Raw genomic sequence first — 19,269 nt, 5'->3', positions numbered from 1 at the left:
CCTTTGGGCCCAAGTTTGTCTATTCGCGGAAATATTCCAATTTTCCTGATCTTCGTAATTATCCCTTGAAACTTGAAATTTATCTTCTCCTACGAATAGACCGCCATAGTAATCTTGGGCTCACTCTCGTGTAAATTCGTAAGTGGGTCTTAGCCACGTTTTAGACCTTTTCGAACCGTTTTTCGTCTTAAGCGTTTATACGATTGATTCGAAGAAGAAAGTAGTCTTTGCGATTTTTATCATAAAGTTTTAACGATAACTTCAATCGAGACGAAACGAGGGATGCTGCAGTCGAGACACGAAGAAAGAGATTTGGTCACTGTACAGTTCGTCCTGCTCGCCATATGGCGAGCTGGACTTGATCGTCCCGCTCGCTATATGGCGAGCTGGACTTGATCTGTCCTGCTCGCCATATGACGAGCTGGACTTGGACCATCCCGCCATATGGCGAGCTGGACTTGATCGTCTCACTCGTCTTATGGCAAGGTCGACGAGGATGCAACTCTTTTGATATTTCGAAGATTTCTTCTTTGGTACTTTTCTGAAATTATTTTGAAGAAATTCGTTAAGAGAAGCAATCTTAGATGTTGATTTTGAGAGGTACTATTTTTGACCCCAACAGAAACCATCAGCGGAGATAAGATCTCAAGGTTGAGTTATGACAACTAGTGCAAAGGCTTTCTTGCATATGTAAGCAAGACTAATTGAGGTCTCAAAGCTTTTCTTGCATTTACTTATATGCATATTTGGCTGATCTGAAACTAAACAACAGGCATGGGAATCATGGTGTGAAACCAAAGGAGTTGATTTTTTGGACCGAGAGGTTGCTAATTCATGTCATCCATCTGAAGTTGGACGATGTGTTCAGATTGGTCTGCTATGTGTTCAACACCAACCTGTAGACAGACCAAGCACACTAGAGCTGTTGTCTATGCTAACCAAGAAATCAGATCTTCCATCACCAAAACAACCCATATTTGTAGTGCATGCGAGATATGGCGAATCCACATCTAAGGACTTGATCGGCATTAATGAAATGCCACAATCTGTGATCCAAGGGCGTTAAGAAACGAATGTGTGATTGAATTCAAATTTGTGCAATTGTTGTGTGTTAGATTGTCACTGTTGATACCCTTAATTTCGTTCCTTTTTGTTGTAAGATGATCATTAAGTAACAAGAGAAAAATTCAGCTTTGGATGTTATCTTTTTGATATGAGATTTAATAGATTTCAATGTCATATTAGTTTCTCTCACAGCTTTGGTCTTTGCTCTGGTGAATCCGTTAACATTTAAAGTGTGATGTAAGACTGATATGATTATCTGATTTATTCATTTAGTCATCTTTTAGGTTGATGCAGAGTCTAGATATTTAACATTGAAACGACACGGTCTTTTGAAAGTGTTAAATTATTCATATAAAAAAAACCTTTGTACAACTTGATTGACTATGTTTCTTAAGTTTGAATTAAGAAAAGTTTAAAAGGTGAAATATAATCAAAGAATCTCCTAGTGAGTTGTGACTACTTCCGGCTTGCAAACCAAGATTGCAATGCAGTGGCGAATATTTTACTTCCAACCATGCATAGCGACGAAATACGGTTCCTAACTCCTTTGTCAATGAACGTTATTATAGCGGTAGAGGTCTGAGGCCTTTATCCATGCTTTCTCCCATTCCTTTTCCTCCAAATAGTGTGAAACATCTCAGAAGAAACATGTCATTACCATTCCCTCTATTATTTACTAACAAATCCAAAATGCTATTCCAGTCCGTGGTGAACCATTTCGAAGCAGATTTTTTGTTACTCCCATCCATATTTGCTGAGAATACGAACAACTGAAGAAGAGATGATCAATTTCCTTAATGCATTGCTTGGGAAGGCTATATACCAACATCCACAAGTTTGTGAGACTGTGGACGGCCGTATTTATAAGTAGTAACCGCCTTGCGAAAGATAGTTGTCAAGCAATCCGTCGTTTACGAAAATGTTGGATTCTTTATGTTAGATTGTGGAAAGGACAGGAAAAATGATAATGTTGCGTAAGGCCAGTCATTTTTAACTAGGTAATAATCTGCGCCTTGTGCGAAATGTGATTATTAGTTTCGTTATTTTTTAGTAAAGAGACTGTTTTAGTTTTTAATCTCCGAAAATATAACTATCATTTTAAATCAATATTTATTTGGTTTGTTCGGTTAAAATTTTTGATGTTTTTGTTTTTTTTTTTCCTGTGATAATCAAAAATTACTATTATTTGTTTGTTTCCAATGGTTTCATATTATAGTTTCTAAACGGATAATAGTTAAAAAAAAATTATTAAGACAAATCAGTTTACTACAATTTGGTCGATAGTGAAAATAAGCATTAAGAAAAATAATATTTTAACATCCAAAAAATAGATATTTCAGTTGTAGTAAATACTTCGTTATAAGGTGTTCACGTCAATGTGCACATGTATGTGTATGTAAAAGTATATAAAGATGATTGATAAATATATAAAGATATTGTTAATTAATATTAAATGACATTTTTTCAAAATAATACATGAAAAATAAAATTCTTAAAATGAAATTATTTAAAAACAAAATATTGTAAAATTTATATAAACTATAATATATAACTTATATATAATTATTTAAATATATGTATATATATGCATATAACGGATCTAATTGGATATATGTTCATATAAATATTGATATTTGTGATTTGCTTTTTTTTTACGGATATTGCATTTTAGTATTTGATTTGCTCCGTAGAGTAACGGATATCCAGATTTTTCGGTTCGAATCAAAACGGATAACAAATCGTTTATGAATAATTTGTCCAACTCTATTTGTAAAGAGTAAAAATAACGTAAAGAAGAACCATACATGTGAGTTTTATATTAAAAACGTAAAGTACATAGTGTAAACATATTTATGTAGAGTTTGGGTGAGAAACTCTTTACATGTGACATGTGTTCATTTTGTGTGAACGCATTTATTACAATGCTTCTACACGAGACATGTGTCCAGTTTAGTGTGAACGCATTTATTACAGTGCTTCTCTTTTAATATATAAAAGATTTACTTTACTTTCATCTTTTTCCCAATTGTTTTTGTGTGTGAAATCTGAATGTTTGTTAACTTTTTTTACTAAAAACAATTATTCGTCTCTCAGTTCAAATGATTACTTATTTTTTTAGAACTTCCATACACGATTCATTCCACATAAATAATCTTTAAAATTTACATCCAATTGAAGACAGTTTTTTAGTCAGATGTCATAAATGAGATAAATGTGTGATCCTATATTATGTATGGGTGTTTTTTTTTTCCTGAAAAAATTATGGATGGGTATTTGGATGATCAAAATGATCAGGTTCCATCAATGCTTGGTTGGATTCTTTAAGAAGATTAGAGCTTGAGAAGATTTAACGAGATAAATATCAGCAGCACCTCGTTTGCTAGTGTTTTCTTTCAACAATAGTTGTGAAGCTTATTATGGCGTCACCGTGAAATTCACAACCACAGCTCATACCCTTTGAAAATGATTACCATTTTAGGCAAAAACCATTCAGGATAAAACCCTAGCTAGGAACTAGCTTCGGTTCCCTACAGATAGAACCCACCAGTATGCAGTGCCGTGCCTAGGTGTTTGGGGGCCTCAGGTTAGAGTAAAAAAGTTTTCATAATTAGTAATAAATATCTATTACATAAAACTTTACAAAAAATTATGTATTTAATATTTATAGATTCATATGAAAAAGTGAACATATTATTTCTTAAAAGAATACAAAATACATAGTTTATTAAACCAAAAATGCAAGATTTCAAATTATCTATGAAGATTTTATAATTGTTTAATTAAATATGTGCTTATTTAGATATGTTAAATGGTAAGCTTATAAATGTATTACTACAATAGTAAAAATAAAATCATACATGCTAAAAAATTATAATTTAAAGTCTAAAAATTAAATAAATAAAGTAATGGTTTTATGAAGTTAGATGATAAATTAAATCTAAAAGTCTAAAATAGAATAAAATAAGTCTAAATAGCATAAATAAATTATTGTTTAAATCCAAAACTAAGAGAAGTTTATATATAAAATATAACTAATTTAAAGTGGAATTAAATGGGGCCCTAAAATGTGTTATACAAGTTGGGGCCTAAGACAATTTTGCCTTTCTCATAACAAGGTAATCACGCCTCTGCCAGTATGCACTAGCTCTGTAGATTTTCAAAGCTTTTGAACGTTTGAATTATTCCCTGGAAGTGTTAAATTTATCTTTTGAATGAATCTGACTGGTGGCGTCTTATATCGTTGCATTATGGGGTCAACAAGTTGAGAAGGACCTGAAAGCAACACAATGTTTCTAGATTCAAGAGAAAAACAAGATTAGTTGATTGTGAATACAGTGATACAGAACCTTGGAAAAATGGGCGATGTGGTCAACATTGACGTGCTTGGGAATAATCTTCATTACGTCCTCAAATTTGTTTTCTTAGCTTACTTTCTATTGAATAAATGTTCTCGTACACTTTTCTGAAATATATTCTTGGAGACACAAGAAGCATACTCTTAATTGTTTTATCCACATGAGGACAACGAGGTTTGCTTGCTTGCTATTGCTTACCATGCTCTTAAAGTTTAGCCATGGATCTATAACGCCAACAAATCCTTTGTCAATAGGCCAAACTCTCAGCTCCTCTAACGATGTTTATGAATTGGGGTTCTTTAGTCCTCATAACACCCAAGATCAATATGTTGGAATCTGGTTGAAGGGTACTACTCCCCAGGTGGTTGTGTGGGTGGCAAATAGAGAAGATCCTGTTACAGACCCCTTGGCTAATCTAACTATTAGCAGCAATGGAAGTCTTCTGTTATCAAATGGTAAAGATGGCGTTGTGTGGTCCACCGAAGGAACTTTTGCATCTAACCGGTCTCATGCAGAACTTTCGAACGAAGGAAATTTTATTATCACAGAAAATGTTACAGGAAGAATTCTATGGGAAAGCTTTGAGCATCTTGGTAATACTATGCTCCCTTTCTCAACCCTCGCGTATAATCTCACCACCGGAGAGAAGCAGGTGTTGACTTCGTGGAAAAGTGACACCGATCCATCGCCTGGTGACTTCATGGTCGAGATTACACCGCAAGTGCCATCGCAGCTGTTTACTAAGAGAGGTTCTGCGTCTTATTGGAGAAGCGGTCCATGGGCTAAAACAAGGTTCATTGGTATACCGCTAATGGATGCGTCATTAACAAGTCCATTTAGCCTTGAGCAGGATGCAAACGGGTCAGTATCTTTCACTTATGTAGACAGAAACATCAAACCTCCACGTGTAATGATAACATCGGAGGGCCCAGTGAAGATTTTTCAGCATAATGGGATCGAGTGGGAGTTAGACTTTGAGGTTCCAGCGAATCCATGTGATCATTATGGTGTATGTGGACCTTTTGGACTGTGTGTTATGTCATCATCTCTAACGTGTAAATGCTTCAAAGGGTTTGTACCAAAATCCATTGAGGAGTGGGAAAGAGGAATCTGGACAGATGGTTGTGTGAGACGTACCGAACTACTTTGTCAAGGCAATGTTACCAATGAAAACATCTTCCATCCTATTGCCAACACAAAGCCTCCAGATAATTACGAATTTACAAGTGCTTCTCATGCTAAAGACTGCCACCGAAGTTGCCTGGAGAATTGTTCTTGCTTGGCCTTTTCTTTTATTAATGGAATAGGGTGTTTAGTGTGGAACCAGGAGCTAATGGACGTAGTGCAGTTTTCTGAAGGTGGAGAGCTTCTGTCCATTCGTCTTGCAAGCTCTGAAGTAGGTATAATCATTTACACATTTATCTTCAACTGTACTGATATTGTTCTTTTGGTAGTAGCATTGCTTACTGTTTAATTTTTGTTTGTTTTATATATCTAAGGTGGAAATAATAGCAAGAAGACCATCGTTGCTATTGTTGTGAGCCTCTCTCTTTTCGTAATATTGGGTTCTGCTTCGTTTGGTTTCTGGAGATGCAGAGTTAAACATAATGGTAGCAAACATAATGTTACATTTTCTTGCTAATTAATAGATACACATTGATAAGGTTAGTGTCTATCTATCTAATAACTTGTAGCTCTAATCTCAGCTATTATATCAAAGGAAGCCTCACAAGATGCATGGAGGAATGGTCTAGAACGACAGGATGTCTCAGGTTTAAATTTCTTTGAGATGAATACCATTAAAACTGCCACCAATAATTTCAGTCTGTCTAATAAACTTGGACAAGGTGGCTTTGGTTCAGTTTACAATGTATGAGAATTAGTCTTCCTTCTTTGCTCTTATGTATTCACTGTTTATGTTCTCTAGATGATATTCACCAATTTGTTTCAGGGAATGCTGCAAGATGAGAAAAAAATAGCTGTAAAACGTCTTTCTAGCACCTCAGGACAGGGCAAAGAAGAGTTTATGAATGAAATAGTACTCATCTCAAAATTACAACACAAAAACTTAGTTCGGATATTGGGATGTTGCATTGAAGGAGAAGAGAGGCTATTGATTTATGAGTTCATGTTGAACAAAAGCCTTGATACTTTTCTCTTCGGTAGGTCTCTACTTGCCTCCTTTTTAATGTAGCAGTTTTCTCTTCATCTATAACAGCTTTGCTTATAGTTTTTACACTGTATTATTGCTTAGATTCAAGAAGAAAGCTTGAGATTGACTGGCCTAAAAGATTAAGTATCATCCAAGCTATTGCGCGTGGACTTCTCTATCTCCACCGTGACTCACACCTCAAGGTTATTCACCGGGATTTAAAGGTAAGCAATATTCTTTTGGATGAGAAGATGAACCCAAAAATATCAGATTTTGGATTGGCTCGGATGTATCAAGGAACCGAATATCAGGATAATACTCGCAGGGTTGTAGGAACTCTGTAAGACTCTGACTTCAAAAACACACTTAATAAGATTCATAGTCATAATCATATATTTAGTTCCAATTTTTGCACAGAGGATATATGTCTCCCGAGTATGCATGGAGTGGTATGTTTTCTGAGAAATCAGACATCTATAGCTTTGGAGTGCTGCTGTTGGAAATCATCAGTGGAGAAAAGATTTCAAGATTCAGCTATGGCGTAGAAGGAAAAACTCTTATAGCTTATGTAAGTCAGACTTGATTTTTTTCATACACTTTCAGAGCTTTAGAAATGTTTTTGCTATTATATTCTTAAGATATTAAACTAAACAACAGGCGTGGGAATCTTGGTGTAAAAATGGAGGAATTGATCTTTTGGATAAAGATATTTCTGACTCATGTCAGCCATCAGAAGTTAAGAGATGTGTTCAGATTGGTTTGCTCTGTGTTCAACACCAACCTGCCGATAGACCCAACACACTTGAGTTACTGTGTATGCTCACCACAACATCAGATCTTCCGTCACCTAAACAGCCCACATTTGTAGTGAACACGCGAAATGAAGAACCCGTGTCTAAGGGTTTGATCAGTGTCAATGAGATGACACAGTCTCTGATTCTTGGGCGTTAAGAAATAAGGTGTGATAAAGATTGTAGAATTGATGCTCTTTTAAGGTGATCATATTTTCAATGTTGATAACTTTAAGCTTCAGTTTATTTATTTATATTTATTTTTGAATGAATAAGCTTCGGTTAAATTTTTTGTTTTATTGTAGAAAACAGAAAATTACTTCCAAGTTTTTTTACTTCCATGTTTTTTTTTTACTTCCAAGTTTACATTTCTCATCAACAAGATGAAAATCTTTGGATATTTTTTTTAAATGTGTTGTGGTGAAGTTTCCTAATAAGTCCAGATTAGATGAAATATCACTTGCTTAGTAAAATCCAGGCCCTTCGGATCTGTACCAATTTTGCAAGCTTTCTCAAATACAGAACAGTGCTGCAAATATGAGATTGTCTAGGAAAGTAGGAAGCGGTTCTTGCACGGCCTTTGCCTATATAAATGGTTTAGTCTTTTGTATGATGAGGTCTCTTTCCCTTGTTTAGCCCATTCTAAAATTGGGTAAAACTTATTATAATGAATACTAGATTTTAATCCGCACTTTCAAAACATAGAATTATTTTTTTTATTTTTTTATCGACACACGGAATTATTTTTGTTGACAATTTTTATTTAAGAAAATTTACATAATTTATGTGTTTTTCTCATTTTTTATAAAGTTTACTATTAAACATGTTATAAAGTTTACTATTAAACATGTGGACGTGAATTAAGATAAGATAAAATTTTAGTTTCATGAAAAAAGTCTCATCCATACTATATAAAAGTATTTTAATTTATGTTGGGGGTTGACCTCAAGCAAAATAAATAGTAGTATTTGTAAAGAGGTTTTAAAAAGAGCAGAGACTTACACAATTCAAGAACTCATATCATCACATCTACAATGTTACAAGCCACATCAAATCAATTCTAACTTCAGAGGTATACCACATCCTAGCTTAACAACCAAATCCATCTAACCAGCAACTTACCTAATAGTGTCCGACTTGTCCCTCTACTGATCTCATTTAATACATATATAAAAAGTGTAGGCTTTATCTTGGGAGTATCAATCAAAAGACACATGGACTCTTACTCAAGCAAGTTTCTGAACACACATGTAATCTTATGTGATCCATTTCTTCCCTCTTTCTCTCTTCTCTGAATCTCAATTCCAATGAACAATGATACTGATACAGTCCATCTTTATTCACCTTCTTTTCGATTTTTTATTTATCTTTCTCTTCTTTTTTTATTGACAAAGTGAAGGCGAATAATGGGGTCACATGAGACACTCTTACCTCTCGCATCCAACGATGTGTGATCATTCCATTAGAGTAGAATAATGGGGTCGCATGAGACACTCCTACCCCTCTAAATCTTAGGAAATCATTTCAATCTTTTATTCGTATATATGCCGAAGAGAGAGAGAGAGAGAGAGAGAAAGGAATCAGAAACACACAGACTTTTGCCTTCCAGACTTGCAGGAGGGATTCGATCTAATGTATACCAAGTCCCAAGACAAGCAGTTTAAACTCAATTAGGTTGAAGATCAGCTTTGGTTCCTTCAAACGTTCTCAGCAAGTGTGGATAATGGGTAGGTGATCCACTTTGGTATCTCTAATACACTCTGCAGTCAATAAATCTAAGAGTGGTGCTAGAGAGTGGTTAGATAATAAGTGAAATTGTAAAGTTCATTATCCCATTCTTGACTCAATAAAAAATTTTGAAAAACATTTTGTAAAACTCATACAAAAAACTAGATATAAGTAAACCTCCCCCCCCCCCACCCCCGACCTAGATTACACTGTCCCTAGTGTGCATCTAGTCAAAGGTAGGTGAGAAATAAATCATAAGTACACAATGTATCAAGGTAGAACGATATATCTGCTCGCTGATGGTTGACGTCGATCAACACAGTAAACTGTTCGTCGGTCGATTCGGATCTGGTACTGTCGATCGATGTCGACCTGGTCTTATCGATCGATGTCGACCTGGTCTTATCGTCTCCTCGGGTCTCTTTTTTGGGGTTTTTTTACCTGCAATAAATTAATACAAAAATCAATAATAAATTAAGTATAAAACTAAGTAAAATTACCTAATAGTGGGTTTCCTCCCACTCAGCGCTTTGTTATAGTCATTTAGCTTGACTTTGGAAGCAGGTTGGCTAGTAAGGAGGTGGATGACTACTTGTTGGGAAACAAGTGTCTACATCTTCCTTGCTCATCTGAAACCATGTACCAATGAAGCTTCTTATGGATTCATCTCCTCTGGTCCACTGATTTTTCAGTATCTCCTTATCAACCCCAATGACATGCATCCTATTCTAAAGGTTATTGATGATGTGCTGGTGCATTCCAAGTCTGGCTTGAGTTGTTTCATCAAGGTCCTCCAATCTCTGGGAAAAGTCTTCTCGCATCAAGTCTTGAGAAAAATTAATCTCATCAAGCTTGTCTTCTAACAACTTCACTGTTACCAGCCTCTTTTTCAAATATTCATATCCACCGTCGATCGATGGTCGAGTAAGACCGTCGAGCGATGCTTCAGATCGGATTGCATTCTGTCTCCGGATCATGTCCATCTCCTGTTCCAGCTCATCCATGCGTGTAGTCAGCCTGTCAATGCTGTCATTAAGTGAGTAGTAGACATCTTCGAGCCTCTTGTAGGTATCATCCAGTGACATCTCTTGGGCTCTGGAAATCACACGTACAATGTCATCCATATCTTCTTTGCTGTAGCTTCTTAGCCTTGGCAAGATTCTGGTGAACTTCTCTGCATGCTCTGTTAGACAGATACTAGCTTATCCATGCATTGTAGCTCTTTCCAGAATATCTATGATGTCATCCCTTGACACATGAATGATTCTTCCATCTGGTGCTCGTGCATATCCATGCTCGTCTATGTATAAACTGTATTCATCTTTCTTTTCCCACTCAAATAATCTTTTGCCGTCGGAATCATAAGCTCTTTTTCCAAATTCGATCAATACGTCGATCAATGGCTGACCTCTCCTGTCGATCGATGTCGAATCTTCTGTTCTAGCGTCTGGCTCTATTCCGTGATGAGTATCGATCGATATCTTGTTGTTCCCGTCGATCGATGTTTCCCTTATGGTCTCATGGGAAATCTGGAGAACTCCTGCTTCTTCCATGGAAAGACCACGATACTCAATGATCTCTTCTTCTCTGTAGTCTTCATCATACTCATAAGGTTCCATTGCGCTCATCTTCCTCTTTGAAGGTATAGCAGTGTGAACAGCGAAGCTAGGTTGGTAGCAATCATTCTCCCAACTGTTGAGAGATCCTTCTTGAAAATCGTCTATCTCATTCGCATGGTTACTGTCGATCGGTTCTTCCAACTCATTGTCGATCATCAGTACAAGCTTCTCGTCGATCGATATCTTTGGTTGAGTGGCGATCGATGTTTCAGCCTCCGATTGCTCATCAGCTTCATGGTCGCAGTGGCATACTGCAATGAATCCTGGATTGTCTCCAATCTCCATGTAGCCTATCTGTTGCTTGACAACTCTCACTGGATCATAATAGACAGTAGGGTCTATTAGTATCAGGCACAACTTGTTAGTCTGCATGTCGCATACTGCTCCTACAGTATCCATGAATGCTCCCAAGTAATAGAGAAGAATTCCAGTTGAGCTTGATGTCCAGGACATGGAAGTCTACTGGAACTAGGGCATTACCAATCTGCACCTCAAGGTTTCTGATGAATCCTCCTGAGTTCTTCTGAGAACAATCCACAAATGTGAATGAATCCTCTGAAGGCTCTATCTTCAGACCTAGATGATCTGCCATCACCTTAGGTAGAATGCTGACTGAAGATCCTGTGTCGCAAAGCGCACTAGGGTAGTCAATGCCTCGTATAAAGCAGGGTACCACAAACTTTTCAGGATCACTCTTCTTCTTCAGTGTAATCCTCTTCTTCAGTGTATTCCTCTGTTTCATCTTCTCTCTGACCTGGTTGAACATTCTCCTTATGTCCTCTTCAGTTTCCTTGGTTTCTTTGAAGAACATTCACAGCTTGTGGGTAAAGTAAGCCTCCTCAAATGGCCTATCTAATGGGATCCTTAAAATCCTCTTTCTGAAACACTCCATCTCCTTATCATTGGCTCCTCTCTTCAGATGCTTGGGAACCTTTTCCTTCCTCTTTCTCAAGGTCCTTCCCACAGTAGCCTGATCAACTTGCATAGGCACTGCGGCATCTTCTGATTGTTAATTTTTGTTTTCCATTGATGTTTCTGAAGGTTGAGATGGGTTTCTGAATGCATTCAATTGTGTTACATCAATTTTTGGGAGTTACACTCGGTAGAAGAGAGGTGCACGTCGATCGATGACTGAGGTTGATTGTCGATCGTTGGTTGAATCTCTCTGTCGATCGGCGGTCTGCTCACTATCTCGATCGATGTTTGCAATAAAGGGTTTGGGTTGATTAGGGTGCTTAGCTGCGAATTCTTCATGGGTCATGATACTGACCATCTCGCATGATGCAGCTGACTCCGTCGATCGAAATTGAACATCCGATGTCAATCGGTGTTCATCCCATTCCATCGATCGATGGTCATCTCTTGGTGTCGGACAACACCAATGTGAACTGCCGAAGCTCATGGAGCTTTCGACATCGAAATCCCCCTCCTTAACCACTTGCCAAAAATCATCATCTATGATAGCATTCACGTGGTACTTCAGTGCTTCATTACCCTTTATGAAGGTTTTTTGCTTCTTAACAATTTCTCCTGTCTGAAACACTTGTGTCTCCAACTTCTTCACATATGTGTTCAGAGTCACAAACTTTGCATTCAGCTCAGTGTAGACAACATCTATCTTCCCATCGACATTCACCATAAGCTTTTGTTGACCCTCAAGAACTTGATCAATCATTGCTTCTATCTTGCTCTCTGGAGTCTGTGGTGGCACGTTCTGGTAGGAAGAATTTCCATAGTTCATGTTGTTGCTGTTGTTGAAGTTGTTGTTGTAGGGTTTCTGGAACTGTGAACTCTGGTTGAAGTTACTCCTCTGACCATTCCTATATGATTTTCTGTATCCACTCTTATTCCCAGGTTTCTGATTCTGAAAACCAGTACCACTGATGAAATTCACATCCTCTTCTAAATATTCAACACTGTTCATTTCTACAGCTTACATATCCTCTGCAAAGTTAACTTGCTTCTTGAGAAGCTTGTGAACACTGTCCAACTTAGCCTTAACATCGTCCAACTCCTCCTTCCCAAGGGTGGCCGATTTTCTCCTCTCAAAATCAGTGTTATTGGTGCTATTTCTAGACACCAAGTTCTCAATCAGTCTCACAGCCTCTTCTGGATTCCTAGTGTTGAAGTTCCCTTCACTAGTTATGTCCAGAGCCATCTGATATGCCAGCGCGATGCCTCTCTCTGATAGGACTTGAATCTTATCCAAGAGCTTTTGAATGACTTTGTAGGCTCCTGAGTGAATTTAGCAATCTTGCTCATTAAGTCCTCAGCTCGTGACTCATCAAAGAAATTACGCAGGAATGCATTCTTGATGTCAGCCCAGGATGTGAGAGATCCTGGTCGTAACTGCTTAAGCCAATGCAAAGCTTTTCCAGCCAGTGAGTAATGGAAGAGCTTGCAGAAAAGAAAATCCTCAGGGACTGCATTAGCTTTAATGGCAGAAACCAAATCCTCGAACCGCTCCAGATGGTCCATATGATGCTCGTGTGACAAACCACAACAGGGTGTCTGAGCCACGAGTGTAAAGTACTGGGGTTTCAGCTAGAAATCTGTCCTCTGAGTGGCAGGAGGACAAATAGAATATCTGTTGGCATAGTACTGATATGGACGATTGTAGTCAGTCAACGTTCTAGTTCGAGCAGCATCCTCTATAGCTTGAGCAGCTGCAGCGATATCTTCATCTTGATCAGGAATTACAGCCCTCCGATCATCTAACCTCTGACATGCTGCATTACGCAGATGACGCTCCTGGTCATGCAGGTCTCCATTCTCATCCCTCTCTAGAATTAGTGTCGCAACCATGTCTCGCGAATGGATGTCGATCGATGTTCGGTTTGAAGTGTCGATCGGCGGTAGCTCACAACAGTCGCTAGACAGATTAGGAGTATCGGTCGACTTTTGCTGAGAAGTGTCGGTCGACGAACAGATGTTGGTGTCGATCGATGTGGATCTCTTTTCTTTGCGGATCGTGCGTTCCAAGAGTGCAGGGTCTGAGTAAATCAGTGAGTTTTCCTTGTTGCTTCTGGTACTGCTGGGAATGCACCTTGAAGAAATTAAGAAAATATTTTATCAGTTTTTGAGTAACAGAAAAACCTTGACTTAAAACTGCCTAGACAAGGTCTAATGGCGAACAAAGCTCCCCAGCAACGGCGCCAAATTTCATATCACTCAAATTAACCTAACTGATTATTCTCTCAAAGAAGAGGTCGATTTGTGGTACCTAGGGATCGAATCCACAAGGAGCTGGGGCACACAAAAGATCTTAAACAATTTATAATTAAGCTAGGTTAATTATGGAAATAATAAATTGCAGTGGTGAAAAAGGCAGTTGTTCGGTTAATTGGTTTTGAAGTTTTGTAATCAATATGAGAAAGAGAAAGCGTTAGACTTAGGGTTTCTATTCAGGTAATCATGATTATAATAACACAGAAGCTAGAGTAGTTTATTGGATATTCTATAACTCAAAAAAGTAATAAATTATCAACTTTCGTTTGTTTAGAATATCTATTGTCTGGATCTCCGATCTCAACTGTCGTTTGGTTATCTGGAGAAAGTATCGATCGATGCTATCGATGGATAGTCAATCGATACACCTTTCAGAAAGTCGATCGATACACATATAGGGTTGTCGATCGATGTTCCTTCCAGCAAGCTTCACCGAGTGGGTTTGAACTATGTTCACTAGGTTTCCTAAATCAACTTATGTTTGTTTCTAACAATCCTAGCACAATATAAATTATTTCAGGTAAAATATCAGGCTTCCGCTTACGCCTAATTATCCTAATATCAGGGTTCTAGTTAGCTACTCTAGAACACAAGAAATAAGAGCAATTCAACTGATGGATATCACAAACGACTCATCAATCTATATTTGGGGCTAATCCTTCATAATCCTATTTAAATCCTAAACCTAACAAGGTGAACTACTCAGACATAGAAAAGAAATTCATAACAAATAACATAAAGGAATGCATAAATATATTAAGGTTAAAAATATTGGAGTTCCAATACAAATCTCTGAAGGAGTCTTGGATCTTCTCTCCAAATCTATTAAAAACCTTTTGATGTGTAAAACTAGAAGAGTAGGAAAGAGTAGAAACTGTGTGTTGCCTTGAACAATGGCTGAGCACATAAATATTAGGTTAAAAGTCGGCCAGGGGTATTTCTGTACTTATGTCTTGACTTGGGTTTTAAGCCGGCTTGGCTTTGCACGCTTCGCTGTGGATCGATGGCACAGAGTGTGCATCGATCGATGGTGGACTCTAAATGTTGACCTCGAACTAGTTCGATGGTCAGCTTCGAGCTTCCTCTCATTTTATCTCCAAAATGCACCCAAATCATCACTTTTTTCCAAGTCATCCCTGAACCAATAAAATTGTTAAAAGGACTCCAAAATATAATGGATAGTTCCTAAAACACATATATACCATGGCTAAAAGTGGGTAAAATCCATGGTATATCAAATGGCATCAGTGAGGACAATTCTACATATGGCTAATGTTTTAAATTGGGTAATTAAACAGATGGATGTAAAGAACGCGTTATTACATGGTGATCTACATGAGACTGTCTTCACAAAGCAACCAGATGGCTTCGTTGATAAGGAGAAACCTGATCATGTATGGGGCTCAACAAGGCGATCTACGGTCTCAAACAGGCTCCAAGAGCCTGATTTGATAAGTTCAGCTCATTTCTCATTGATTTTGGATTCCGTTGCTCGAAGTCTGATCCATCCTTGTTTGTCTACACAAAAGAGAAAGATATCATCATCTTACTACTATACGTAGATGACATGGTTGTGACAGGAAATAACTCAGATATTCTGACAACACTTCTGCAACAACTCAACAAAGAATTTCGAATGAAGGACAAGAGAAGAATCCACTATTTTCTTGGCATTCAAGTTAAAAGTCTTGAGAAAGGTCTATTCTTGTGTCAACAGAAGTATGTTGAAGACTTACTTGCTGTGGCGGCAATGTCAGACTGCTCTCCTATGCCAATTCCTCTTCTCCTGCAGCTCAACAAGGTACAATTAAGATCAAGATGTGCCATTCTCAAACCCTACATATTTAAGAAGTTTAGCAGGAAAGCTTCAATACCTGGCGTTGACAAGGCCTGACATTCAATTTGCCGTCAACTATGTATGTCAGAAGATGCATGCTCCAACTCTCTCTGACTTCACTCTCCTGAAACGAATTCTAGGATATGTCAAAGGCACTATCACCATGGGAATCTCTCTACATAAAGGCACTGATTTTACCGTCACTGCCTACAGTGATAGTGATTGGGCTGGCTGTAACATCACTCGAAGATCAACTGGTGGTTATATAACATTTCTAGGCAAAAAGCTAATCTCTTGGTCATTGCGAAAGCAACCTACAGTACTAAAAGCTCAACCAAAGCCTAGTACCGCACTCTATCAGAAACATCATGAGATTACCTAGTTGTGTTCTATCTTTCGTGAATTGGGCATTCCTCTGCTTAGTACTCCGTTGCTCCTCTGTGACAACTTGTCGGCGGTCTTGCTCTCTGCCAATCCCTCGTTTCACTCTCACACGAAGCACTTTGCTCTCGATTACCATTAGGTTAGAGAGAGAGTTGTGTTGGGAGCTCTTGAGGTGAAGCACATCCCCAATCATCAGCAGATCGCCGATACTTTCACAAAATCTCTTCCGGTTGAAGCGTTTTCTTCTAAGTCCATATAGCTTTCAGCAAGATGCAAATTGGTCGTGGTATTTCTCTTATGTAGATAGAAGCTCAAAACTTTCATATCTAAGTTTAACATCAGAGGGTTCACTAAAGAGATTTCGGCACAGTGGGACCAAATGGGGAGAAAGCTATCAGGCTCCAGCCAATTCATGCGATTTTTATGGTGTATATGGACCTTTTGGGTTGTGCAGAATGTCAGGATCTCCAAAGTGTAAATGCTTCAAAGGGTTTGTACCAAAATCCTCAGAGGAGTGGAAAATAGGAAACTGGACTGATGGTTGTGTAAGGCGTACCGAACTATATGTACCCAACTAGATTGCCAAGGAAACTCCACTGGAAAAATTTCAAACATCTTCCATCCTGTTGCCAACATAAATCTTCCAGACTTTTACGCATTTGTAAGCTCTATGGATGCTGAAGACTGCTACCGGCATTGCCTCCACAATTGTTCTTACTTGGCCTTTTCTTATATTCGTGGAATTGGGTGCTTAATATGGAACCAAGAGCTGATGGACGTAACACAGTTTTATGTAGGAGGGGAGCTTCTTTCCAATCGTCTTGCACGCTATGAACTAGGTATAGATAAAAAGTAACACAAAGTAGCTACTTCTTGCATTGCTTAATATCAATTTGTTTTTTCTTCAATATATTTCAGGTAAAAGTAATCACAAGAAAACAATTTATGTCGTTGTTGTTAGCCTTTGTTTCTTTGTAATTTTGGGTTCTTCTGTGTTTGGTTTCTGTAGATACAAAGTAAAACGTAACGGTAACTATCTCTCTCTCTCTCTCTCTCTCTCTCTCTCTCTCTCTCTCTCTCTCGTTCGCTAGCGGTAACACACTGATGAATTTAATAGCTATATTTCTATTCTTGTAACTTTAATCCAGCTAGTAAATCAAAGGACGTCTCAAAAGATGCATGGAGGAATGGTCTAAAGCCACAAGATGTCCCTGGTTTAAATTTCTTTGAGATAAAATCCATTGAAACTGCTACCAATGATTTCAGCCTGTCAAATAAACTCGGACAAGGTTGATTTGGTACAAGGTAATATAATTCCTGTCCTCGTTGCTCTTTTATATTCTCTGTTTATGTTCTCAAGATGACGATGTTGTACGAACTGTTTCAGGGGAAGCTGCAAGATGGAAAAGAAATTGCTGTAAAACGGCTTTCTAGCAGGTCGGGGCAAGGCAAAGAGGAGTTCATGAAATAAATAGTACTCATCTCAAAATTACAACACAAAAACTTAGTTCGGATTTTTGGATGTTGCATTTAAGGAGAAGATGTAAGAATATATTGAGTGTTATATCTATACGTAATGTACAAGAGAGCCTTATATACACGGCTGAGCTCTAGGGCTTTACAAGGAGAGTTTAATGAGAGAATATTGTCTTTACATAAGTAGAAGATTCCAAACTCAATCAATGATATGATTGATCTCTAATAAGTATGTAGCACCGACATTATCACAGTAAATTTTTTTGGAGATTCTGTCTTGGAGGAAGACCAAGTTCTTGTAGAAGGGAGAGTATCCACGTAAGCTCAGAAGATGTGTTTGCAACTATGCGATATTCTGCTGATATACCATGGATTTGACCCATTTTTATTCATGGTATATAAGTATTTTACTTTCTATATATTATATATTATATTCTATTAGGTATGTTTTCAGCTTCAGGAGTATCTTGGAGTAAAGTGATAATTATGGAGCATTTAGGAGCTTAAAAGAGATTTCATCCGAGCTGACCATTAGAGGTCGATACGAAGAAGACGCAATCGATCGATACACATCCAGTGCCGTCGATCGATACAGAAGAAAGGTCTCGACGAGTGAAGATTATGATCGATCGATGTACATCTTGTCCGGTCCGCTCGGTCGCTACGTAGCGACCGAGTGTCCGTTCCGCTCGGTCGCTACGTAGCGACCGAGCTCGAGCCAAGCTCGATCGCTACGTAGCGACCGAGCATCCGTTCCGCTCGGTCGCTACGTAACGACCGATCTCGAGCCAAGCTCGGTCGCTATGTAGCGACCAAGCGTCTATTCCGCTCGGTCGCTACGTAGCGACCGATCTCGAGCCAAGCTCGGTCGCTACGTAGCGATCGAGCGTCGTAGCGACCGAGCGTCTGTTCCGCTCGGTCGCTACGTAGCGACTGAGCTCTTCCGAAACGTTGATACGACATTAGTCCATGCATTCTCGTCTACCCTTCGATGCTATCTCCCAAAGACCGTAGCGAACCCATTTCATGTTTCCCGCCATTCTAAGTCATCGATCAAACTTTACGGTTAAAACCGCAGAAAGTTCGTTCTTTATCGAAAGAAGCCGTAATAAACGCTTCGAGTCAGAAGACGGCCCAAAGGGACCTAAGACATGACTCGAGGCCCAACTTACGATTTCTTAACCAAGAGCCCGTAAGCCGCATGACGGTTTACGTTTGGTTCGCAAAGGAAAGATAAATGTCAAGTTTCCGCGGATAAATACGAAATTTTGATGATAATAACGAATATCGGAAAAAATGGAATATCTCCATTTTTACGCTATGACGGCTTAAGGGCAGAAGAGGAAAAGCGCAAACCGACCTAGGAGCCAGTATATAAGGAGTCCTAGGCGAGAAGCATGGAAAGGGACTTTTTCAGAGAAAACTTAGCACTTAGAACAATTAGGCAACTTTCCGTTTTTGTTATTTCGAGCTGCGACTCAACTAGGTTTTGCAGTCTTAGGTTGTTAGAAGTAGGAATCTTGCCGACATCTCTCATAGCCGAGGCTTCTACCTTGTTGTAACGCTCTTACGCGAATTCGGAATAAAACTCTTTTTGCTCTCTTTTACGATTTCTTATTTCTTTTCGTCTTTA

The 19,269-nt window shown here is 38.3% G+C and overlaps 1 protein-coding gene and 1 pseudogene across 2 annotated transcripts; both read left to right on the top strand.

Annotated features, from left to right (window-relative positions):
* The first annotated feature begins 4,521 nt into the window (after positions 1 to 4,521).
* On the top strand, positions 4,522 to 7,532 carry LOC106339694 (G-type lectin S-receptor-like serine/threonine-protein kinase At1g61480). 2 transcript variants are annotated; one of them, XM_013778551.1, is made up of 7 exons: positions 4,522 to 5,821; positions 5,921 to 6,031; positions 6,128 to 6,291; positions 6,373 to 6,583; positions 6,676 to 6,913; positions 6,991 to 7,141; positions 7,231 to 7,532. In XM_013778551.1, exons 1-7 carry the CDS (start codon positions 4,582 to 4,584, stop codon positions 7,522 to 7,524), a joined length of 2,409 nt encoding a protein of 802 aa, XP_013634005.1. In that variant the 5' UTR covers positions 4,522 to 4,581; the 3' UTR covers positions 7,525 to 7,532. The 2 variants fall into 2 exon arrangements, with proteins under 2 accessions (XP_013634005.1, XP_013634004.1); XM_013778550.1 differs by having other exon boundaries at positions 6,116 to 6,291.
* Positions 7,533 to 15,237: 7,705 nt separating this feature from the next.
* LOC106338371 overlaps positions 15,238 to 19,269 on the top strand; it is a 14,024-nt pseudogene continuing 9,992 nt past the window's right edge.

This window comes from Brassica oleracea, chromosome C4 (genome assembly GCF_000695525.1).
Source record: "Brassica oleracea var. oleracea cultivar TO1000 chromosome C4, BOL, whole genome shotgun sequence".
Lineage (NCBI taxonomy): Eukaryota > Viridiplantae > Streptophyta > Magnoliopsida > Brassicales > Brassicaceae > Brassica > Brassica oleracea.
The sequence above is the reverse complement of the archived record's forward strand: the minus strand, read 5'-3'. Positions and strand labels throughout refer to the sequence as shown.